The 27,485-nt window shown below is 38.7% G+C and overlaps 1 protein-coding gene across 5 annotated transcripts in view; it reads right to left on the bottom strand.

Moving 5' to 3' along the window:
* LOC149789481 (electroneutral sodium bicarbonate exchanger 1-like) overlaps positions 1-27,485 on the bottom strand; it is a 258,615-nt gene that overhangs the window by 164,227 nt on the left and 66,903 nt on the right. For all 5 annotated transcript variants that reach the window (XR_016423667.1, XM_089971498.1, XM_089971496.1 and 2 more), the window contains one exon: positions 25,203-25,340. Coding sequence is in view for 4 of the 5 variants with exons in the window: in XM_089971498.1 (XP_089827624.1) it covers positions 25,203-25,340 (138 nt within the window). In the remaining variant the exon portion in view is untranslated. The remainder of the gene's footprint in view (positions 1-25,202; positions 25,341-27,485) is intronic.

Genomic DNA, 27,485 nt, shown 5'->3' with positions numbered 1-27,485 from the left:
TGGAAGTTTTACAAATGCGTGTTTCCAATAAGGGCCACACAGAAAACCAAAATGGTTGAATCACAACATGGTTTGTCTTCAGACGACGTTTTTGTCGGCAAATACTGGCTGGTGATAGCTATGATGATTATGAATTTCATGTATATCGGTCTGTTGGACACTGGAAAAATGTCACTGAAAATACCAGTGTGTGATTTTGAGCCTAAAATTGATGTTGAGTGTGAGTCCGATTTACGTGTTGGATGGACAATATGCCGGTTATATTTATTAAATATACCCATGTCTAAACAAGCAGACTATGGGAATGTTGGGCTTAAAACCCTAATACAGCATTATCGAAGAGAAAAATCTGGCATAAGAGGCAGCAAAACACTGATTCAAGGAAGTGGATCTTTGGCAGGGTTCATATTAGTGAAAACTGACAGAGATCTCGGAAACGCTTATAATCACGCGTATTTGGACGCCAATTTTTTTTATTTATGTGGGCGGTAAAATTTGAAGACTTGCCAGTCCTGCTTCAGTCACCTGCATAGTGGGAAAATGTGTTGATAAGTTATCTGTGATGATATTTACAATGACAGAATTTAGTGGTTCAAAGCCCCCCCACCCCCCGTCGTCACCATTATAAGAGTACATCAAAAGAACATGCTGCAATAGCTAAGTGGCGAGATCAAAGGCTTTGACTGGCAGCTGGGTGGGAAAATCTGATATTTACAGTGCTTGAATTCAGAGGCAGAAATACCCAGAGATAGATGTACATGTGGTCATTTATAACAGTACATCAAATAAACAACTTTAGCTTTCATTCTTGTGTTCATTTCTGAGTGTAACGGAATAAGCAGTGCATGTGACCTCGGAATCATGACATGCTGAGACATAGACTTGAATGAGTATTTTGGGGTTCAACGGCAAACTGACAAAAATTGTGAGATTCAGGAGAGGGCTAAAGTTGCTAGAACCGATAATTTGAAAGGGACATTATCCAAGTGTAAGAAAGTGTGTGATGCCTAGCTTAGTGCTTTGAATAAGACCTTCCTTGGATCAAAAAAATTCAGACTCACTCTGATGGACAAGCAAGAGCTATGTCAGTGTTGTAAAGAATGTAAAAATTAAACTCTATGGCAACCAATAGTTCTTATAATTGGCATAGTTTTCTTTGAGGGGACTGCAACTTTTCCTGATGGGACTCATATTTTTACCAAAATGGGAGCCATGGACCCTTAGTTTTAAAATTTTAACGAGACCTCTGGTTCAAAACTTTTATTTTGGGGACAGAGATATCCAAGAGAGAATACCCATGGGGCCATACATGTGAGATGTTGAAAATTACACAACCATAAAGAACAGTAACTTGTTCAAGCTAGTTATGCATATGCGTTTCAGACAGCAGGCAATGAAAGGAGTTTACAGCACAGAATAATATTTGTACACCGAGGGGAGGATCATATTAAATTCAGAAACAATTAACAGATTAATGCTCATAGGGAACATCAGAGAATCCCATACAACTTAATTAAGTGTGTGTAGATCTCAAGTTGGCAGAACCACTGAGCAACAAAAGAAGAGAAAGACAAACTTTTGTATCATGCAGATATATGACCAAATGATGTACATGCTCTCTATGTGCAAAAATTAAATGACATTAAACATAAGAGACTGACTGATCTGTGTAAACTCAAAGCAAGATGGATACAAATTTGTCCTGTTTGTGTTCGGTTCTTCCTATGTATATTTTGATCATAATGGTATTTTCTGCAGACCGTTTGGCACTTAGTTCCAAGCCATCATTTAGTATTTGTATTGCAAAATGGACAACTAAAAATGTCTATTATCTAGTACAATACATTTTCAAGCAGTATCATTAACTGATGATGAAACTGACGAAAAAATACTTGATGTCATTCTGATATATGGATTCTTTACTACGCTACTAATCATCCTGATTCTTTCTTTTTTTACCATCTCATTTAGTCTTACTGGTACCAGTGCTTTTAACAAATTTGTAACTTCTATTTTCTTGCAATCTAAATATCTGTAATGATGTGTTATTGTCAAAAGGTAAAATGTGCTTAGTGTTGTAAAATCTAAAACTATTAATTAGCAAGGGACTAAAGTAAAAATAGGACAGAAATTATTGCCATATTACAGTGCTGTTAGAAACAACAGAATAGTTGTACAAGATGTATTTTGCACAAAGTTGTAGAACTAGCACTCGTATTGTTACCACATATTCTACTTAAATAATTATATCATTATTTCTGTATATTCCTATCAGTATTGTCCCAGTGGTAGTAATTTTCTGATCTGATGTTCATTTCTTGTGCAATTTTTACACATCAAGAATTCTCACCATATCATTTAAAAACAATGTAATCTGCATCAAATTGAGTTGTTTGAGAAGAAATTAATTTTTTTAACCCAAAAATCACTGAAGCTACGAGTTCTTGCATTAAAGTCTCGCATTAAATAACATTTTAAGTAGCCACAATAGTAGTTTAGGATGCAACTGTACCAATTTCACCTTTGGTATATCCACATCTTGAATGTGATGGAGGAACGTAGCTCCAAAATAAACACATCAATTTTAGAACCTGTTCATTGACTATGAATCAAGTATCCGAGTCCAACTGAATTGCTAGAAATTTTTGAATTCACAAGGCTCAATTCTAGGTCCATTACTATTCATTTTATTTATTAATGACCTACCACTTTTACTAAGAGACTCAATATCATCTACAGATCTCTGAGATGACAACATTGTCAGACATCCAAAACACAAAGCATGAGCTTGAAATTTCTTTACAGAATGCACTAAACAAACTGGAAAACTGGTGCACATGTAATGGCATGGTGGTAAATACTGGTAAAACTAAAATATTACTTATCTCAACACGGCAAAGAAGGACAAATCTTGACAATGATGAACTATGTCTGACATGGAAGGATACAAAATCTGCAAATGGTCTGTCATGATAGAATACTTGGTGTTCTGGTAGATAATAACCTATCATGGACTGAACAAATCAAACGTATCAGTAAAAAAGTCAATTCAAGTTTATGGCTTCTCAGTAGGATAAGACATTTTCTCCCTGAAAGGCACAGAAAACTATTTTATAACAGTTACATACAACCCTATTTGGACTACTGTAGTACAGTATGAGGTAATTCAAAAGATAAAAACATAGCAAAGCTGGCACATCTTCAAAAAAGAGCATTTGGGCTAATATCAATCCAGAAAGAAAGCAAGGAAAGTTTAGCTGGTAGGTTAAAAATATTACCTATTAAAGACCGAATCTGTTTGAGAAAAGCCAAATTAATGTACAGGATATCTCATAATAGTGCTCCTGAATATTTACAATCACTATTCCAGTATAGACTACCTGGTAATACTCCCCACCTGCGATCCATGTCTACCAAACATATAAAATTCCCAAACCAAATAAGGAGTTATTTAAAAAAAGTTTCCAATACTCTGGAACTCTGCTCTGGAATAGTATTCCAGTTGAGATTAGAAATGCCCACTCTATTTCCTTCTTCCAAACCCAATATATCCATTGGCTTCAGAGATGCAGCTTAAATAAATAAATTCCTTTGTATGAGGGCCTCAAGGTAAATTAGTTGTTAACTAATTGTGTTACCCTCTTTAAATAAGGTCATTATTATTATTATTGACAACATCATAATTAGCTGTCAAATATGGAGTAAGCCTATAGTCTTTATGCCATCCCAACCAAGACCCCACCACAACCATGTGACCATGCCCAATGACATCACAGTAATAATCACTATACAACTAGAGATGACATCTCTTCGAGAATTTTGATTTCAGTAGAGCTGTAACAGAGTGGAACAGTAAGAAATAGTGACAGATATTTAAGTGTTAAGGAGATATTTAACAATGGCTATTCCCACCACCATGACTTCCTCATTGGAGATCACACACACACAAAACTTGAGTACATCCTGAAATCCTGGCAGCATCCCTGCAGAGGAGATAACTTGACTATTCAATTTTATTGGTCTTTGGTTTTCCCATGGTATTTCTGTTACTTGAACATTATCTTACAGTGTGTCCATTCAGCATGGTCGAAAAAGTCTTACAACCACTGAGAGTTGTTCAAGGACTCACATTACTACAGATGTGAAAGAATGAGAACCATACTATAAATCACTGAAGATAAAATAGAGTATATATGTGTTTGACTGTCCCTGATTGGATGATAATGAAAGTAAGTTTTAGTAAAAACAATCTTTTGAGAGCTTGTCCTACTTGTAACTGAAAAAAGTGAGGGACATTGTTTTATAAACATAATTTCCATCCCTTTACAGACCCGAGTTTGGACGACTCATTACTGAAATCAGCAGCTGACTCTTTGGTGCAGTACTGAAAGCACACATTTCAAATTTGTATAGATCCAGAAAATGGTGTGGCTGTTATGTTTTTTTCTTCTTCACAAAAGCTGTCATCATAGATGTGTCTATACTGATATAAATTTGATCATGAGCACTCAAAATTTTAAGTTACTGAATTTTAATATCATGGTGTTCGCACAAATTTACAGTGGGAACTGAATTAGTGCAGAGTCCTGAACTCTTGAGTTTTGTGCAGAAATATGGAATCCAAGCAGAATACATCCAGAAATGTAGAGGTTTTCAATCTTGGATTTAGTCTCCCCATTGTGTTTCACACTGATATGCATATTCACAAAACATTTGTATAGTAGTAGGAAAAGTAAGTGAGAAATTTAGATACATATCATAAACAAGACAAACAGTATGTGGGGGGAGAAGGTCATAAGAACAGGCTGGAATGGAGAAATATAATAAAAACAATCATGAGTAGAAGCGTGCCTCTTTTTTTCTGTGTGCAACATTGTTTTCTTAGCTTCAGTAAGAAATTTCATCAAAAGGTAGACAATAAAGGGTGTACAGTTAACTAAACCAATATGAATTTAGCTACTTCAAAGCTGTATCAAATTGATTTTAACCTTCTGGTCTGTTTCTGTCCATTCTGGTGATATGTCCACTGAATCATTCTGGTTGGAAAAAATATTTGGCAAATTTAAAAATTAAAAATCTTTTGGCAGATTATGATTATACCCTACTTCTGCCTGAGAGATGTGAATAATTTTATTTCTTGGTTTGTTGATTGTGGTTGTTGCTCAATTCAAATGCATCATTGAAAAACATTGATGCATTCTCATACTTTGTACAAATATTTATTACAGATGTGTATCTCCAGATAGTGGTGAATATAGCTTGAATAAGTTATAACAGTTCTAGTTGGAACAATGAACATTGTTAAGAGAAAATCTAAGTGAGCTAAAATGTAAACCTTTCGGCAGTGTGTGATGCAGGATTGCTCAAGACTTTTCCATCTCATATGCTCACCATGAAAAATCCATTTGCGCCAACTGATGATGACTTTTAGGTAACTGTCAGGAAGGCATAATTGACGATATTCTAAGGTCTAAAAAAATTACTTGAGTCAAAAGTTATAAACTCATACAGCTGTGGCAAAAATGATTGACTAGTACCTTTGCTGCTGTTGCCATGGTTGATTAGTTGGTTGATTCAGTGTGGTTTGATTTTGGGTTTTTGGGTGATTTGTTTACAATATATTAGGTGAAGGAAGAACCCCGAAAGACCACCAACCTAAACTGGTTGATCTGTGACACAAACTCACTCTGTGAGATGTTTAAGTGATGTAAAAGCGAGCACCTTAGTACACTTGCAACGGCTACCAAAGAGTTGTTAACTCAACATGGGAAAATTTTACAGGATATTTCTGCTGGACCTCATCCTTCACCTCCGCCTCCACCTGGTGAAAAAGATGTTGTGTCATTACCTGTTGGTAAGCGAGTAACACAAAGAATTACTGACCCAGCTGAAAGATTTAAGCCGGACTATATTAAACTTCTTAAAAGTGTACCAGAGGAGAAATTGCCCGAGACAATACTGTTAGGATTGATTCAAAGAGATGTATCTTTAAACCCAGAATATGGTTCTGTAACGGATGATAATTTTATTAAATATTCGTATCGCATACGTGAAAATAAAAAAATGATCAGTAGGGGTGATATAAAATAAGATAGACTTGTAGACGCTATGCGTAAACTTGATATTTCACCACCGCATAAACAATCTACACCGCAATATGAAAAATATCAACTTCCTCCGCCGCTGCAACAGATAGAGCAACATCAATACCCTTCACGGCGAAGAGTAATAGACCCCGACCTGGTCCCGTTAAGTGAATACGAGGCTGCATCCAAACAAAGTCCGCGTGGCCAAAAATCTAAACAAACTAGGTCGCCGATAATTGACTTAACAACATCTCCTGAAAGTTTGTCGCAAGATATTTTATTCCCAAGAATTGTACCGGCAACAGGAAAGGGTTTGGGATCTGGTTTTATTGCTTGTCCTAATAATATCATCGACGATGTATCTCGGTTAGAAGTGCTCATCGGAGGAAAACGTGCCGGAAATAACTCACCAGAAATAATTAATGAAGCGGCTGATATCTGTCAACGACTATTTCAGCGTGGTATCATGGATATCGGCATCTACCGTGAACTTGTTAATGAACTTGCAGATGGTTATTACAGCGACTAATAATTTTAGTTAGAGAAAACAACAATTAAATAAAATGATCATACACGATACTCGACCCAGTCCAGTCAGAGTAGTGAATTCACGATTACCTGTCTACAGAGCAACCTACGGAGATGGTCTCGGTGATGTTGTTACGGGTTTGTTTTCAAGGATAGCCCCTAAGGCGTTACCGATTGCGAAACAACTGTCGATGAAAGCGATTGATGTTGTCAAGGATAAAGCCCTTGGAGCTGTTGGTAATCTTGCGGGTAAAGCATTCACGTCAATCAAGGACAGACTGTTACGGTTAGCACGTAGACCAAAAGCGGTTAAACCACCGCCAGTAAAATTGCCGAGCACTGAACTTATGCCCGTGGATGTCAGTAAAGTAATAAATCAATCCGCAAATCAAAAACTTGCGGCACTAGTAAACCAAATACCCGAACAAATAAATACGAGCCTGATAGGAAGTGGTCTTCGTTTTAGACGACAATAATTTTATATAATGTTCAAACGTGTATCTGATCCAGCGTTCGACATGGATGCACCAACGCGTAAAGATGAATCTGTGCGTGATTATCAGTATTATTCTTACGAAGCAATAGCACCCAATCAGCCGAGCCGAACTGAATTACGAGTTCAGGATACAAGCAGATATTTTCTGCCGTCGGAGGCGTTTCTTGAAGTCGAAGGTAGTATTTTAAAACTCGATGACACAAACTACGGAGCAAATGACCAAGTTGGTTTTGTTAACAACGGCATCATGGCGCTGTTCAAAAGTGCTTCATATAGCATTGACGGGAGAGAAATTGAAACAATTCAGGATAACGTCGACGTTGCCACAACAATTATCGGATTGGCAAGATACTCAGATGATTACACCAGATCAGCCGGTCCGACCATGATGTTCGCTAAGGATAATTCTGATTATCCGGATCATAGACCCCATATTTCAAGACGACCAAACGACCGTGCTGCTCCTCCTGCTCCTGCCGCCATAGAAAATTTATCATTTCCCAACTCTAATTACAATCTGGGATTTGCAGTGCGCAAATCAATGTTATCAGATGACGGAAGATTTTCGTGTGCGATTCCGCTGTCTCACATCTTTGGATTCTGCAGAGGTGTCCGAAAGGTTATTTTTGGAGCCAATCATACGGCTGTACTTGTCAGAAAGGGTGATAGCAATGATGCTATCTGGCACGGGCCGGGTGCTGATGCTGCCGCAACTAGAGCACTTCATGGTAAAGTAGTATTATCCAAGCTTGCGTTGTGGATGCCAGTGATGTACCCATCGATCACTGAAGAGCAACGGCTACTCTCTTTCATGGACTCAGGTGGTAAATCATTGATATCATGGTTGACAACATCTACAGATTCCATTCAGGGTGCCGGTGCTGGACCATTCACTTGGCACATAGCATCGCAGCAGGGGGTGTCAGCACCATGACATATTTTCGTTGCATTCCAAGAATATAAGAGATTAAACGATCAAACAAGAAATCCTATGGCATTTGACAAACTTCAGGTCAGAGGGGTTTCGCTGCGGGTAAACGGACATCAAGAACCGTCCGAAGATATACGTATAGATTTTGACGACAATAAGGTTGCACGTGCGTATCACCGCCTTCTGACATTTATGGGACGTGATCAAAATATTGATACCGGTCTACAGATATCTCAGTTGGATTTCATATCGCGGTATCCGATTTATTACTTTTCTCTGGAACATATGGATTTAACCAAACAATCTGTCGTTGATATACACTTCAAGGCTGACGTGGGCCAGTTTCCAGCTGCAGCAGTTGATGCGGCCGGGCCTCCAGTCGTACTTGCAGGTCCCGCTGGTTTCAGAGCAATTGCTGTTATACTCTCTGATAAATCAATGTTGCTTGAAGGTGTTGGCGGACGAATGAGAGTCATCGATGCCCCAGTAGAAAACCTGTAGGTGCTCCAAATCCTTTTAGGTTTCCACTTGTAGCATTGTTAAAACAATGCAATTAGATCAATATCGTATTAAATAAAATGTCATACAGTTACGTTAATGTGTCACTGACTCCTGGTCAGGTGAAGAAATTGCAATCGAAAAACGCGAGCACATGTGGGACATCAATAACGTTAAAGCACGATCAGCTAGCGGGTGGTTCAAACAAGCTGTCGCTGACTAAAACTCAGCTAAAACATTTCAACAGCGCAAAGCAGGGCACGACTGGAGTTCGAATTGATCTCTCTCCGGCCGCGGTCAAAGATATGGTCAAAAAGACCGGCGGAATACTTCCATTTCTTCCAATAATTGCCGCCGCGTTAGCACCAGCAGCAGCCGCCGCGGCAAAGGCAGCCGCGTTAGGAGCAGTTGGAACCGCTGCTGGAATGGCACTAAAGAAAGTAACCGGAAAGGGAATTTTACACAAGGAAAGTCTAAAAAAAGACAAACAAGAACACAAAAACCAACAAGACGCCCCCGAAAGACAACTATGCCTCAGCCCAATCGTTTAAAACTTCCAGTGGAACAATACGGAGCGGGTCTAAGACTACCGGGGACTCCGGCGTCATGGTACCCAAAAAGGTTTTGAAAACACTTCCAGCATTGAAGCTTCCAGCTTCTAATTTATGATTTACTTAATGCTGCTAAACAATTACACATAAAATCCTTCAAAGGTGTATTTATGTGAGATGAATTACCAGCAACACTGAATAATCCAGAAACAGGAATTATTAATCTTGACAACAAGGAAGGCCCTGGGACTCATTGGGTTGCTTACGCGATCGATCCGCGTGGAATTATCTATTTCGATTCGTACGGGCTAGCACCGCCAGTTGAATTTCTCAGGTACGTCCAAGGATTTCCAATTCCAGTTTGGCAGTCAACGTTACCAACACAAACATTAATTGATCCTCCGATATGTGGTCAAGAGGTTTTGAATGTTCTCGCCGCGATAACAAAACATCCAGCGATTCCTCCTCATAAAGTCGTGCATGAATACACGTTGAAATATCATCAATGATTTCCAAATTTAAACAACCCCATAACAGATAATGGTTGATATTTACGGAAGATCAAGCAGAACCAGGGAAGAAAAAAAAGATATCGATTTATTGAAGTATGCAACCAAAGATGAAATTGATGATCTTTTAAATCTAACCGGGATAGACCCAGGGTTATTGGAGCTGTCACAGACAACATCGTTGTATTCACTGACAGCGGCAGAATCAGAGATTCGTCGATATCAATTGCGATGCTGCGAGATGATGCAGGAAAAGTCGCAACAGAGCGTGTAGCGAAGACCGGTGATACAATGACAGGTGAACTCAGCATGAACGGCAACAAAATAACCGTTCTAAAAAATCCGGAAGGTCCCGAAGATGCCGTAAACAAACAATACGTAGACACCGTTGACGGTAAACTAGCCACGTTGTGGGCAGAGTATGATGTTCACGTGGGCGCGTTTACAAGATTTTGAAGAAACTTTCAAAAAACCGACGAGACCGTGGATAAGTTCTTTGGGGCTCCTTTGGTCATTGATATGAAGCTTTCTGAAATCAAAACCAACATTGACACAATCAAACAAACACAGCAAGATATCGTATCGGGTATTCCTGAGATCGTTAACAAAACCAGTCTGATTAAAGTCCCCACTGGAGTTACCCCCGGGCATATCACCAACATCGTATACATGGTATCATCGGGATTCGCAACATGGTCCCGACAAAATAATACTATCAAATACACAGCAACGGTCACTGGCGTGTACAGGTTGTCTGTGTTTTCAGCCGCTAAATTTGAAATCTTCACAACATATCCCTGGAGACATTCCACCGATAAGTATTCCGGGGTTGTAACTATAATACTAAACAGCGGAACCGAAGAAATATTCATACTTGAAGCCGCAGACAAGAAATTAACCGCAACATCTTACTGGTGGTGTTTGGAATTCGTCGCAGAAACACCTCAATTGGTTACCGCGTAATTGAAAATCGCTAGCGATTTTAAATAATGTCAACGACAACACCGATGACAACGTCATCAATGACAGAGTCATTAAGCGCTCAGCAATACCGGTATGATCAGGTACACGAATGGCAATCAACGTTGAAAAACACCATCGACAGATGCGCAACAAAAATAAAAAAATATAAACGCCGCGTGACCGTGCTGGACATAACAGTGTATTCGGTATCCGCGGTAGTTGCATCCACGGGTGTGCTATTATCAGCGCTGACACCAGTGACAACTGCAATCACTATCACAATCACAATTTCTGCCTCAACGACGATCGCAGGAGTTGCTAACATCATCGGAAAAAAAATATCTTCGTGCGCGATAACAAAATTACACGAGTATACGCGAGTAGCCAACGCGGCCAACAGCGCCTACTCGAAATTGTCCTCGTTGATATCATCTAGTGTAGACGACAACAACATATCAGATTCTGAATTCACGCTGATGTCCGCGTGCTACAATGATTATGAGCGCGCGGTGAGTACTGAAACCGTAAACGGTTTTCATTTAAAAACGATGAAGATAAATAGCGATGGAGATACTTCAGCGCCAAGCGTTGCTCGACATAGCCGCGAATACAACTTCGGTAAGGACCACAATGATATCAATATCGTCGACGCAACCTGAGTTCAGCATTAATTTTCCAACTGCAATTCCAGTTACCGAAATCGCGTTGGCACAATTACGAGTATATCACAGTTGGCCCAATATCAGGTCGACATCATTTCACGGACAATCGCCAAATAACTCATTTGTATTTTCATATCAGAATAACGCTGATGGAACCCCAGATTGGAACGTCATTGAGTTACCCACTGGGAGTTATCAGATAGAAGAAATCAACAAAGAAATACAGCATCAAATAAAACGTGTCACCGGAAAAGAATCAAAGATCAGCATAACAGCACACGAGCCAACGCTGTCAACGATCATCGAAATCTCAACGCCGGGTTACGCCGTTGATATCTATAACAGTTCAATCAGAACCGTGCTAGGGTGGCCTCAAAATCCACCATTGACACCACCGATACCACCTGCACCAGAAAAGTCTGATTACATGACTGACGCGCAGTCATATCACACAATTACACCACTACACCGAGAACGTCTTGATGAGATCCGCAAGGATAATTTACAGGGTAAGATTTTTCCTGTCGCGCGCGGTGTCGATATCATATTTCATTTTACTCGTGACGACGACGCAACACGGGTGCGTGTTGGAGTTGTTATGAATCTGAACGACATCGTTGAGTACCTGAAGGGTATCAGTGACGCGCATGGAACGCACCGAGGGTATCTACGGCAACACTTCCAAGAACATATATCCACGGTGAGCACCGCGATGACAAGTTCACGCGAAGAAATTATTAAACAAATTGAGATATTAAATCAACTTGCCTCAGATATGGAGTATATCAACAAGCACGTGGTTCAGGCGGTAATCACCAGCACATCCCCCGATAAACAAAAATTTCTGAGCAAGTACTCGCTGACCGAAGCTGAACTACCGAATTTTAAATTACCAGGATATGTTTCCCCGGTCATCCTACGAAAATACGTCACTGATATCGTCGATGAATACTTCGATGACATACTTGCACAACACAAACGAATACTACCAGAACCCGTTATCTTGGCACATGATAATTCCACAGCGAGCGATGGCCGGCATATTTCTCCGGGCATCGTAGCAATCACTGATGTCGTCGCGGTCAATCTTGTATGTGATGTCATCGATGGCAGTTACAACATAGACACGACAACATCGAATCAAGCCCAGCAAGGGTTTATACTGTATTCATTTACTCCTAGAGAACCACCTGGATTTTTGATTGTGCAAGAGCCAATCAATCCAGTATCGTTGCGGTGTCATAATCCGACGCTGACAAGGATGAATTTTAAAGTCACTGACCAACAACATAGACTGTTGGACCTGCGTGGGGAGACTGTTAGTATTAATCTGCTGGTAAAATCTTAAGATTTTCATCGTGAAACGATTTCCGTCCTAAGGACTTTCATCGTGAAACGATTTCCATCGTAAAAATACAAAGTATTTTTCAAGGACTTTCAATTAATAATATCATATCATAATAATGTCCAAAAAATCTTCGAATTACCAACAGTATGATGATGATGATGATGAAAATCTCTCTGACAGTTCTGACACTATCGTGGAAACACAAAGTGTTTGTGAATCACAGCGTGATTCTGACAGTGATTTTGTTGTCAGTGATGAAGATCTCTCTGAAAACGCTAGCGTTTCCGACAGTGATTTCGCTGACAACGACGACGACGACGATGATAGCACTGTGGGAAACGCTAACGACATCACCATCAGCGACAGCACTGTCATAATAAATTATATTAAATGAACGCGAAAATAATAGTATGTATCAACACGTGAAATGTTCCATCGTTGACAAAAGCGCGCTTGAAGAATTCATCCGAAAAATATTTACCGGAAATCACCCCCCGGGCGTTGTTAAAATAATCATCGATAAGTACGGCAATGATGACTTTTTACTGACAGATTTTCAGCTGAAGCAACTCCGCGAAAACAATATCACGATGATTACTTGTGATGCAGACCAAATCCTCAATGTTGCTCACTCGTGCATTTCACGGGATCATCTCGATAAGATCCTGCAGTAGAAATGTCAAAGACATTTCCATCCAAAGGATTTTTAAAAATGTCAAAGACATTTCCATCCTGAAATTCGAAGAATTTCAAAAATATTTTACTTTATATATATTTTTTTACCAATGACCAAAGTCACGGATTCATGGGGGTATTTGCTGATAAAATTTAACAAAACAAACCAAAGTCACAGATTCATAACGGTATTTTGCTATGAAAACCAACGAAACAGACCAAAGTCACAGATTCATAACGGTATTTGCTAGTAAAATTTAACAAAACAGACCAAAGTCACGAATTTTGTGGGGTATTTTGCTATGAAAACCAACGAAATCGGACAGTTGCATAATTTACACAGTAAAAAAAAATATTACTTTTTTTTTACTTTCGATTTCACTTCTAGGTACCCGATTTCACTTCCTTGATTTTATCAAGGTATTTGACGAAGTCAAGGTGAGGTATTTACTTCCCGTTGACTTCGTGAATGACTTCGTCATCCGTGACAAAGCTATCATTGACTTCATCCTTGACTTCATCAGCGGACATACAATGCTTTAATTTCCGGACCCGATTGTTAATTATCTTTTTAGTTTCATACTCGGCTGCCAGTGCCAGCCTGATCTTTTCGATTGCACGAGACAGTGGAACAAATTCATTTATTTGTGTCTCCGCTACGCTGGCCAGCGATTTATACAAATTATTTTGGATCATCTGCGCACTTAGCTTCGTATAATGATTCAAAATCTGACAGAATAGTTTCAACATTTAGTAATATATTAAATCCTTGTTTTTCTAATTTTTTAATAGCATCAATCACATTATTGATATTTTCTTGATTCATATTTATATATATTTTTAAATATTTAAAATAAAAAAACATCACATCTCCTTTGAGTCTCTAGGGTGTCTTATGACATCCTACCAAACTCAGGAGGGGCGGAAACACTACCCCCGATTGAGCTCCTAAACTGCCAAAAGACAGTCTAGAAAGCCCAGAGGGTGTGTTTGCGAAACGACGTGACATTCCCCATTTGTGAACCTCCTAGCTTACCATTTGATATGCTAGCAAGGCTCATATGGGGATAACACATAACACATAACTTATCCTAGTACTTAATTCTAACTTATCCTAGGGACGGCACAAACATATAGTATTTACAATATTTACAGTAGAAGCTATTTACAGCAGTAGAAGCTATTTACAGCAGTTGTATTTTACAATTGTATATATAACTTATCCTAGGACTTAATTCTAACTTATCCTAAGACGGCACAAACACATAACTTATCCTAAGGACGGTATGCGGGGTTATAATTCTACATCCAACAAGTTGCACACGTACCCCCTGAAATCAACCCTGTTTTGGGGTAAAAGGTTACCCTGAAACGGGGCGATAACGGAGAAAGTTGTGCAACTTCGTTGGGTTTCGAAACCCCAATACAGTATTAGGACGATATTGTATATAAACCGACTGATACCCGAAAGTTCAGAAATAGCTCAGCGTGATTTGTTTAAAATGTATTTTCTTAAATATTATCGTGTGGAAACTACAGATGAACCATAACCCCAACAAGTGAAATAAAATAAAGATATTGTCTGTGAAAAAAAAAAAGATAAATACACGTTTACCTTGATTTCATCAAGGACTTTGTCATTCTTGCGCTGTCACCTTGATAGCGTCAAGGGGAAATAAAGGGAAGTTATTTACTTCCTTGTGCAGAAAACCGTCTGCTGTTACCTGTAAAGTGTTATAGCGCGCTGTCATCCTTGACAAAGTCAAGTAACAACGGGGAAATAATTATATCATTGACTTTTCACACAGTCACTGCAGAGTTATCTCCGTTGGAAAATTCTCTCGATTACAGTAAATTACCTAACAATAACGAAATATAATTTTCTGATTATTATATGTTTTTGACAACGCGGATTTGGTAATATTTTCTGCAACTATTCCTACTGAAGCCACACAAATACCAAAATACTTGCCAGCTGCATATATCGATTGAAATATTATTTCTTCATTTGTATCTAAATTTATAGATATAACTCTCTTGGCGATCTTATTACCATGACCAGTATTACCAGCCTTACAATTTTCGCTCTGCGTCACAGCTCTCAAATTGGATAAATTATTATTAAGTTTCTGTCCATCAATATGATCAATTACAAGACCTTTTTTTATCTCTCCGCGGAAACACTCGAACACGAACTTGTGAATATAATAGTTTTTACCCCCAGCAACCTTAAATCGGAGATAACCAGTATTATTAACAGCATCAACTGGTTTTCTCCGCCTACAGTGTCTGACTATTCCCTCGCGAGATGCTTCGTAATTCTTGATTGTGGGATGTGGGACAAATCCTTGATTCATTTATATAATAATGTATTGGCTAATTTATAATTTGTCTGAAAACCTAGTTATATAATCACTCTCGGATTTTAGCGCGTCTCCGTTATTTTTTTTATTGTAATATCGCTTGAGTTCACGGTATCGCTTTCCCCCGCACCCCGCACATAATTGTGTTTTACCTCTGACACCAATGCCACATCGCAGGCAACGAATAGGTCCTATGCTTCCTCGTTTGATGCTCTGTATATGTTCACCGCAGAATTCCTTCCTACAGGGCTTACCACAGACTGTTACGGATCCAACTTTTAACCATCTGCAGTTGTTCATTGTATATATAATATTTTCTTATTTAAATATTTGTCTTAAATATAATATGACAGTGTTTTCGAGGTTATCCGCAGTTGGCGCCGGGAGATTCGATCTTGACAGGCTAAACCCGGATCCACGACGACGGCATCTAACTGATCTGTTTAATATTATCAACGAGGGTAAGAAAGAATTCCGCGACGACGGCGCATCTCATGTATGGTCGACATTTAAAATTATCCGCGACGACGACGATGTCATCGATGAGAACATCATCGATGCTACAATGACTGATGCCCGAGCAAAAACAATTATTGATTATATTCATCAACGTGAAAAGAAATACTTTTTCAGAATAAAATTTATTCTCAACGTTGAAGACGATACGTGGATTATCCGTGACAAACTCGACCCTGTTCTTGCTAACGGAAAGACCGCTCTGTTAAGCAGCAATTGTAAACCAGGAATGCTGACCGGGATTGATATACCATATTACGCTCGAGCGTATCCTGTAACCGCAGTCATTTATGGAATATATCCTGTAAAAAACCAAAAATTGATAAACTCGCTCCGATGCGAATGACTCCGTCGACGACTATGTCGTTGGTGTTGAATTGTGTAGCCGAGCGAGTAATGGAACATTTTAAAAACGCAAAACGAGGAAACGGTTTAACCGATCTGAGACGTGAAAAAATAACAGCCTGGGGCGATTCGGTTAAGAATACCGGGGCAACAATAAATGATGTTGCTGCGCTATCAAGTAAATTAAAATGCTCAATAACAGTAAAAACACTAACCGGGGAAATATTATACAGTTCGAAGCATTATAAAAAGTCAGGAACACCGATTGAAATTATTGATCATAATTCGCACGCGTGGACTGATGCTGTTACAATATTTCCACGAGACCGTGTTGTCAAGTTTTATTCTGGAAACATATACGAGGTTATTTACGCGCTGAGTAAAACCGACCCTGTGTCGGTTTGGTTATTTAGGAGCTCCAAAGATTCCGAGTATGATCAATTTGTGAGACCCAACGGAGAATTATACAGAACAGAATCGTTGCACCAACAAATGAAAAAACTCGCAAAAACGTACATGAGAGATGCTAGCGATGAGCAGTTATTGGTTAATTGTTTTACAGTTCCAAGTGTTGCCACTCACGCCGCCAGAGAAAGAAATTCGTGGAGACCAACCCGAAGTCAGTTTCTTTCAGATATACAGTTAAGTTGTGTCGAGTATGGTCATGGCGGGTTGTGGAATACCCGATATGACTACCGGGATATGATTTCCGTGGATATGATTGCCTGCTACCCAGGAAGCTTTCTCGGGAACGGCGAGTGCCGCGAATACTTTGCGCGGTTTGGACACCCCACGAACTCGATGACACGAGTCGCCGTAAACGGCAGTTTACCCGACGCTGACCTGACAGGATTTGCTCGTGTGACTTCGTTTGAATTCGCCACGGGACTTCATCCGTGCTGTTATGTTTGGTTTGGCAGACACTTCGTCGAAAAGCGCTGGGTACCAATAGTGTTGCTGCGATACATGCTTGACAGCGGCATACTGGTATCGTTGACTGTCAGCGAAGCAATCATATGTTATCGACCGCAGACATCAGTTTGGTTACCAACACCAGAACGTGTAACTCTCGATGAAGTTATCGGCGAGTATGCACGAGAGTGCCCAAATACCCCGATGGATGTCATTGTCAGTAAGGCTCCTAAAATTCTCAAGATCAAACTCAAAAACAGTGAAATCAAAGCGAAAGATCTTGGACGAAGAATAATCGGTAAATTTACTCAGGGTGCAGCATTTGATCATAAAATGCATCACTCGCGGTTGATTATCGATGAAGCTGAATTGGATTTTATAATCGCCGACGCGGTTGCCAGAGACATATTTTGTAACAGGGAGGATGTGTTCTTGTCCGACGGGAAAAAGTTGGGCACAATTGTAAGTTATATCGACGGAGAATCGCCTCAATACACACATTTGAGATCTTCAATGCTGGCTTATGTTTCTATAAATTTGTTATGGATGGTAAATCGATTTCCTGGCCGTTACCATACTGGTATGGCAGTCAGAGTTGCCACGGATTCATTTTACATCGACAAGAAATATTCAGAATCACTGACCGATATAATGAAATTCTGCGGCGGAGATGAATGGGGTTCGTGGAGAATAAAAGCCGAGATGTTGCACGAGTATTGTGAATCCGCTGATGTTGCAATCGAGGACGATTATTATAAATCAACAATGCCAGAAATATCTTCCGCACCGTCTGTGGATGATCCAATCACCAGACACAAAACTGTTTATTTGAACGGGCCGGGCGGGTCTGGTAAAACAACTCGAGCGATTGAATTATTTCGGAATTCAGATATGATTGTGCTAACACCTACACACAGACTTGCCAGAGAGATGAAACAGCGAGGAGTCAATTCTTGTACTTATCACAGCTTTTTCAAATACAGCGGCGGTGTATGGATGTCAGATCGAATGGGCACAAAATATATCAATGATATAATAATTTGGGATGAGATATGTACGGTGCCGCTGGAAACGTTAAAAACATTTCTTGATTGGCTGCTAACGAAAAATACCGCAGTGATTATGTGCGGCGATCACGGTCAACCACCTCCGTTTGTCGGCGCATCTCCGCATGATTGGCTGAGGAATTTTGTTGATTATCACGAAGAAGTGTCTGATGATTACCGAGCACTTGATGCAATGCTGAAAGAATTTAAAACACTAATCAGGCTACAACCGAATAAAATTCAATGTGAAATCATGCGCGAGATGATTCCTGAAACTTCGATGAGTGACTTTTTACGCATATGGAAACCAGACGATTTGATAGTGGCAAGTAGAAAGATAGTCAGAGACACACTTCAACAACAGCTATTTCGGTTACAAAAATAAAGTTTCCAATGCTGCCAATGCCGTTATGTTATAGACCAACTGATATGCGGTTACAAAATATAGATGTTGATATTCCAGGAAAGACAGAGAAACAGAATTTAGTATTGAATGATATTGTGTTAGTTGACATCGATGCTGTCAAAGATGCACTAGCGATGAATAAATCCCCGTGGACGCTAGGATACGCAATGACAATTCATTGTTCTCAAGGACTGACTATCTCTGATACAAATGTCTGGATCATTGATGATCGAATCGAATGGTCAAACTTAGTCTACTTGGCGGTGTCCAGAGTCAGAAGAATATCTCAACTGCGAAGAATTGTCTTGAATGAATCAAACGCTGATAAAATTAATAATGAAAACAACAGCATCACCGATGGTGATGTAATAAGAAAAAAACTCGCCGGTTACAAACATAGTGACAAAAAAAATAATCACGATTTTGATCTTGACGATGACTTCGTCGTTGCGCTGAAACAACAACAGAATAATCACTGCGCGAGCTGTAATTGTATAATGCTATGGCAGTATACGAATAAAAATTCAAGATAATTTACCACAGACAGAAAAGATAACAATCGCGGTCATACACGTGATAATGTCATGTTGACCTGTCTTGAGTGTAATCGACGTCGGGGTGCCAGCGCTAGCTAAGTCACTTCAATGATTTTGGCAGCAATTGTGTGTCCTCGGGAATTACCTGAAGTTGCTCACGGGTGAATCCGCATTGAGGAGCAGTTGAATCCAACCTGTAGATTGCTGGTCTGCCAGTGGATCTTGTCACGGTGGATATGCTATGTGTGGTAACACTCCAAATGGGATCAGTCGCTCTTCATTTACCACCTTCAAGTTCGCCTGGTTCATATAAATATCTTACAGTAACATTACCCAGTATCGGGTGCGCAGAAGAATCACGTCGTATGGGTATATCTTTTTTCGTGATCGCGATGGAAGGTTTCATGTTGGTTGTTCGAGGTATTTCATTATTTAGCGTAGCTATCACGCTTGGTAATCTTGCAACACATTCGCGCGATCTCGTATCTTGAATAAATTCCTTCGCATGTTGATATCCAAATAACCGCTCAGCAAGTGTTCGATTGAATCGCTCAACAATTGCCTGATCACGATGAATTTCAGTGTGTCCTCGTCGTATGGTGACGTTATGTTGTTTCATCAATGATGATACCGCACCTTGAAATTCTTTGCCAGGATCAACTTGTAGCAGATGTGGCCATCGTAGACCACCTTGTGGTCCAGGTCCTTGCCGATAAATTCTTTCAAACGCAGAAGCAACCTCAGATGATGTTTTAGTCGTTAACGGTTCTGCATCTTTGTATCTACTGGCAACATCAACTATGGTTAACGCGTACTTGTATGTGCGTCTTCGGATAGTATCATGTGGCAGAAATAATATATCAGCTTGATGAACCTCATTTGGCACACTAACATCGAAATGCGCGAAGTGAATTTGTTTAGGGCGCGGTAGATAAATTTGCCATATTGCCTGTCAGGATAACCAAGTTTTGGCAACCGCGCGTGTTACTGATGCCGCGCTGGCAAGTTTATCAATTGCTGCGTTACCTCTCCAGTATCCGCTTGGGGAATAATAAATCGACTCCATTATATACCAGTACCTAACGCTATTTTACCTTTCATTGCAGTTTTTATCAACCAGGATGCTAACCTTTCTTTGAAAGATTTATCAGGGATGGCACTTAACGCATGAATTAATTTCACGTCCGCGAGATGGCGCTGTTGCAAATCCTTGCTTCAGTAAGCTACATCATGAGCATGGCACGCTGCATCGATAGCGTTTATCGGATACTCACCGGGTTTTGGTTGATCCTGAGCATCAAGTCTGATATCAAGTCGGGTTCCTGGACCACAGTAATTGTATCCTGGAAGATGTTTTTCTCCTGGGTATTTAGCCCACGGAGCTCCTGGCAGCGCTGTTAACTTGGCTGCGATATCACCTCCGCCTTTTTTTTAATAAATCAAAAATTTTTTGTGCCACATCGTTCACACTTGCCCGTGAGCGCTTGTCGATTATTGTTTGTTGTAATTGTTGTCGTATCCAAAGTTGGGGTACGTGCTCGGCATTTCACACAATATAAATTCATATTTATTTTATGATATATCTAATGGAAATCACTGACTTTTCCGCGACAAAGCGACAAGAGCCAATCAAGCATAACTCAGTGCTACCAAATTCTGTTTGAATGATTATCATAGGTCCATCTGGGTCGGGTAAGACACAGCTGTTACTTAATTTAATAATGAAGTGGATGAAGTGGGATAAATTATATTTGATAGCCCCGTCTGTGGACGATCAGCGATGTTATCAAGTGCTAAAAGATTTTAACGAAAGTGCAAAATCGATAATGGAAAATCAAAGTGATTTTCACGAAGATGTTATTGATTTTATAACTGACATCGAAGAAGCTCCATCCGTTGACGACATTGATGGATCAATTAACAACTTAGTTGTGTACGACGATGTAATGTTGGATAAACAAAAAAATCCAGCCAGAATATTCTCCCGTGGTCGACACAAAAACACTGATGTCATTTATGTGACTCAGCGGTATACACAAATTCCAAAAGTGATCAGAGATAATTGTAACGTTCTTGCAGTGTTTAACGGAGTTGACGCACACACGCTGAGAAATATTCATCAGACTTGGTGCAGTGGTGACATGGACCTCAATAAATTTAAAAATTTCTTTAGTCATGCTCAACGAAAACCACACAGGTTTGTGACGATAAATTTACATGATCCTCGGACACGATACCGAGTTGGGTTAGATACATTTTTTAACTAAAAATCCTAAAATGATTAGCAGCAGAGAGACTGAGCCACCAACGTCGCCATCATGCCCCCCCCCCCACCCCGTGAAGAAACATTTTTTATAGCGAGTTATCGCTGTCGAAATAACCCTTCCGGCCAGAAAGAGGATTTAGTCATCATAGTTTCTGGCTAGAAGGGTTTATTTTGTGAAATAAGAACTTCTATCAGAAATGTTTTTGATAGATGGTCCTGTTGGATGAAACAGTTGGTGGGCTCAGTCTCTCTGCTGCTGTATCAGAGACATACTTAGCTGACAGACAAACAAACAAAAGGACAAAAGACTGATTATAATGAATGAACACAATATAAAATATGCAGTAGATTATATGATGTATATGAATTCAGTAGATTACCTCCAGCCAGCTGTCATTTAAATCGTTTCTGTCCCCAACCCAATATTAAAATCGCTTCTACCGCCCACTAACCCATAGCCAGAAATTATGTTAAAAAATATACTTCTGTAGGGGGCAGTGTTTCTCGATTAAAACACATCTGACGGTGGATCATAATTTTTTTAAACTGCTTCTGTTGTGGGTTGGTTGAATTTGAAAGTGCCTTCTCCCTTGGGGGTATATGTTTTACTGGAACAGCCCTAATTATTTATAACATCATTCTTTTCCATCTTTATTTTCAACAGTTCTAAAATAAACTTCACTGTAATAGTAAATCAGGAGGTGAAATATATCAGTGACAAACTGGATGTGATATAGTAGTGACACATAAATCCATCATGGTTACTCCCATAACCAAAACTACACATGTCCATGTCTGAAAATAATTGCCATATTATTCAAACTGTTAAGCCCTAAATTAAGTTCTATAGGAAAACTCTTACATCCATAGTTAATTTCTCTTGGTGGGCAGAACCCACAACTTTGGTTGTTAACAATACTTGCCTACTGTTAAGTTTTGCTGATAAGGTGAACTTGAATTTTATGTTTAAATCCACAGATAAGTTCAGTTGGTGAACCCTATGCCTGAATCTGGTACTGCACATTCATGAAGATAAGGGATTGTGCAATTTAATTTACAATTAGTGTAATGTATACATTTTTCTTGAAATATGACTATTACACCATAAAATATCATAAATTTCCCTTCCATTATAATTTATCTTACTGTACTTCATGTAAACGTTTATTTAAAAGGGTTTATCTTCCAAAATTGTGTGATATCCAATTTTTATAATTCTTAAACTTTAGGCTCAATTGGCACCATTTAGCAACAACTGTATTGAGGTGTCAATAACACTACTACATACATACTTCCCTTTGTCAAAGAACAAGTCTGGATCCAAATTTTAAAAGGCATGGCATTTTAATTTTTCAACAAATGAATAACAGCATGTGGCAGATTAAAGTAATGTCTAGCACTGGGGCAACATGCCAAAGACATGTAGCATGATGTCCAACGCAATCCAATTATCCTGACACCAGGCCAACCAGTCCTAACACTAACCTCTTAATGCTGAGCGTATAGCAAGGCAGCTGTAAGTACCATTTTTTAAGTCTCTGTAACAGATCTATTCTGCCAAGCCTAAATTAGAACACAAGAGGTCTCAGAAATGTTTAATCATGCATATCTGCATGCCAATTTTTTATCTGGGACACAGAAAATCACTGAGGCAGGAGTCCTCTATATGCACTTAATAAGTGAGCAGCAAAATTCAAAGAATTGCCAGTCCTGCTTCAGCCACCTGCTCTGTGGGAAAATGTGTTGATCATTTAGCTGTGCTGATATTTAAAATGACAAAATTCAGTGGCTGAAAGAGTCTTATGTTGCCATCATAAGAGTATATCAAAAGAACATGATGCAATAGCTGGGCAGCAAGTTCAAAGGCTTTGACTGGCGGCCGGGTGGGAAAATGTACTGATATATACAGTGACTGAATTTAGAGGCAGAAAGACCCAGAGATGAACATGTGGTCATTTATAAGAGTACATCAAATAAACAACTTTAGCTTTCATTATTGTGTTCATTTCCGAATGTAGCGAAAAAAGCAAAGCACATGACCTCAGAATCAAGATATTTTAAGACTTAGACAAAATGCCATTTGCAAATATGGACAAGTATTTTGGGGTTAAATGGCAAACTTACAAAGATTGTAACGATATTCAGGAGAGTGCTAAGGCTGCTAGAACTGATAGTTTGGATGGGACAGTAGACAAGTGTAAGAAAGTGTGTGATGCCTAACTTAGTGCTTGGAATAAGACCTTCCATGGATTGACAAAATTCAGTCTCATTCTGATGGGCAAACAAGAGCTATGTCAGTGTTATAAAGAATGTAGAAATTAAACTTAATGGCAACCAATATTTCTTCTAAGTTTCATAGTTTTTTGGGAGGGCTAGTATTCATGCTACTAGGTGAAGTGGGCGACTAAGTCGCCTAAAAAACAAACTTCTCCTTCTTCTGTTAGGAAAGCGAAAACGACTTTGCCCTGTGATTTTTTGAGAGGTACATTCACTGATCATACTTTTTTAGATGCCCCCTCGCCTTAGCCCAGTTAGTTCTAGTGTTGTAGCAAAATGGATTCATCAAGACATCAGTAGCTAGGCCTAGTTTTGATATCAATTACGTTGACAAACAAACTCTTGCCCATTCACAAGCATGTCTTTGGACAGCAAATTGACAATTAACTATTTCCCAAGTAAGGTAGCAACTATCACTGCCCAATTTCTGCATGCTGTCCTTTTTATGATAAAAACAAATTTGTGTTTTGGAACTTTAACAATAGTGTGTAAATAGCAATTTGTGTTTTAAGATCAGAATCGCTGATCTGGATATATATATATATATATATATATATATATATATATATATATATATATATATATATATATATATACTGCCTCTTGAACACTATTTCGTAATAAAATTAGTTTGAAACTGTAAGTGAACCAGTAGGCCTAACGGGAAATAATGGTGGACATAACTAAGTCTGGGATGTACCAGTTTATTAGATTGTTTTCGTAAATCATCGAGCAAATATATTCAGAAAAATGTACAATTCATTGAAAGCAAAGCCCAGGTATTAATTTATTAAAGATTAACTTTAAAATGCAAATTATGAAAGTCAGAAACGTATGGGACAATGCTACGCAATATGTTGTGGAATTCGCAAGATGCGTTTTATGGTCTAAGGTGTTTTCTGACTTGATATGTATTTGTGAGAAGAAAAAAAACAGAAAAAAGCAGCAAAGCAGATACTATTTAACCATTGCTAAAATTACTACAAGTACATAAATAAATAAAAGATAAATTTGCAATCTGTCAATGGACTGTTGTAATGAAGCTATATTAAAGTGAGTGATTACATTACGAAAGCTTCTCCTTCTAAAAACAGTTGCACTCACGTCTGTGTTGATTCTGTAGGAAAGAAGGGTTTAGTTCATATACCAACTATAAAGGAGACATGTCTTTAAATTTATGCATTTTAGTGTGTTATGCATGAATAGTTACAGTAACGTTTTATCTGCAACAAAGAAATGGGGACAAACAGTATGATCTTTGTATTTCTATATTAACCATAGGGATTACCTGGGCTACTAAAAAAGTTTGATGACTGTGCCACCTTTTCACCATTCACAGCTTTGTGTCGCCGGTGCTTTCCAGGACGACTGGGTTTCTTTGGCAACCGCAGACCCATAAGTACTGTCTGTTGCCTGTGGGAGGCAACTGTAACAGAAATGTATCTTTCAATGCATTTAAGTGAAATGTCAGAGTATTTAACTTTCTACAAAATGGATATGATTACACAAACAAGGTCAAAATACATGAAAATGTGAGCACCATATCATCTACATTATACATGCCATGTCAACTATAGTACTACTGTACTTCCTTCATGTAAAACTCATTTAATTGTTGGACACTTTACCTTCTGAATCCTAAACTGATAGGTGTCTCCCTCATCTATAACATAAGCCTTCTACAAATTTGATCATAGCAAAATACACAAACTATATATTATATTGTGGAAACAATTCATATTTCAGTATCAGTAACTCTGACCATTAACCTATTTCCCTCAAAATCAAATTGACCTTTTGACCCTCAAGGAGAAGTAATTTACAAAATTTGCCAAGGTATCAGGTATACAAGACCACTGTCTGAACATTTTGCTACTGACTAACTGGCCAAGGACCAATAGGATGTCTTCACTGGCTACATCAACCTAAGCTAAACATTTAATACATAAAGATCAGGCTTAGAATGAGGTTTTGGAAAGGTCTTTTATTCAAGTATAGGAGCAACTAAGAAATAGGAATGGTCCAATGGGCCAGAGCCGGTAATACAAGACAGATTATGATAATTCCCAGGCATTAGTCCAATGTAATTTTCTGGCCCTTAACTGATGTTACTGGAAATTGTTCTCTCAGTCCAAGAAGCACTAATTATTAGAGCCTGAAACTGACAAGGTTTCTTCTTGCACCCAAATACAAGTGACTTAACAGGTTTGGTATCAATAGATGGATGAAAACTCAGGTTCTAATACACAAACAAAATAGTGACCAGTTACATGGATATAAAAGTCATAATATTAAACAAACAAACAGAAGGACATAGTCATCATTATAACATGAACAGACAGATAGGCATAAGCATCACTATAACATGAATAGACAGATGGACATATAACCATCATTATAACATGAACAGACAGATGGACATACAGCCATTATTGTAACAAGAACAGGCAGATGGACATATAGTCAGCATTATAACATTAACAGATGGACATACAGCCATCATTATCAAATGAACAGATGAACATGCAACCATCATTAAAACATGAACAGACAGATAGGCATACAGTCACCACTATAACATGAACAGACAGATGGACATACAGCTATCATTATAACATGAACAGATGGACATACAGTCATAACTGTAACATGAACAGATGGACATACAACCATCATTATAACATGAACAGATGGACATACAGTCATCATTATAACATGAACAGATGGACATACAGCCAGCATTATAACATGAACAGATGGACATTCAGTAATCATTATAACATGAACAGATGGACATACAGTCATCATTATAACATGAACAGATGGACATACAGCCAGCATTATAACATGAACAGATGGACATACAGCCAGCATTATAACATGAACAGATGGACATTCAGTAATCATTATAACATGAACAGATGGACATTCAGTAATCATTATAACATGAACAGATGGACATTCAGTAATCATTATAACATGAACAGATGGACATACAGCCATCATTATAACATAAACAGATGGACATACAGCCAGCATTACAACATGAAGAGATGGACATACAGCCATCATTATAATACAAACAGATGAACATACAACCATCATTACAACATGAACAGATAGATGAACATACAACCATCATTACAACATGAACAGTAGGATATAAGCCATCATTATAACATGAACAGATGGTCATTATAACATGAACAGATGGACATACAGCCATCAATATTTCATGAACAGACAGATGGACACATAGCTATCATTATAACATAAAAAGATGGACATAAAGCCATCATTATTTCATGAACAGATAGATGGACATACAGCCATCATTATAACATGAACAGACAGATGGACCCCAAATCCAAGTGACAGTTTGGTATTGGCAGATGGTTGAGAACTGAACTTTTCATACACAAACAAAACAGTGAACTGATCAGCAAATAGTCATCATTATAACACAATACTCAACATATTATTGCAGACAAATAAAAATGTACAGGCTGGTCTTTATGTTCTTGCTTCAGACTCAGTTAATTATAAGATATGATAATTTAAATTAAAAAAA

The sequence above is a fragment of the Sinohyriopsis cumingii genome, chromosome 10 (assembly GCF_028554795.1).
Source record: "Sinohyriopsis cumingii isolate HCF-2022 chromosome 10, ASM2855479v2, whole genome shotgun sequence".
Taxonomy (NCBI): domain Eukaryota; kingdom Metazoa; phylum Mollusca; class Bivalvia; order Unionida; family Unionidae; genus Sinohyriopsis; species Sinohyriopsis cumingii.
The sequence above is the reverse complement of the archived record's forward strand: the minus strand, read 5'-3'. Positions and strand labels throughout refer to the sequence as shown.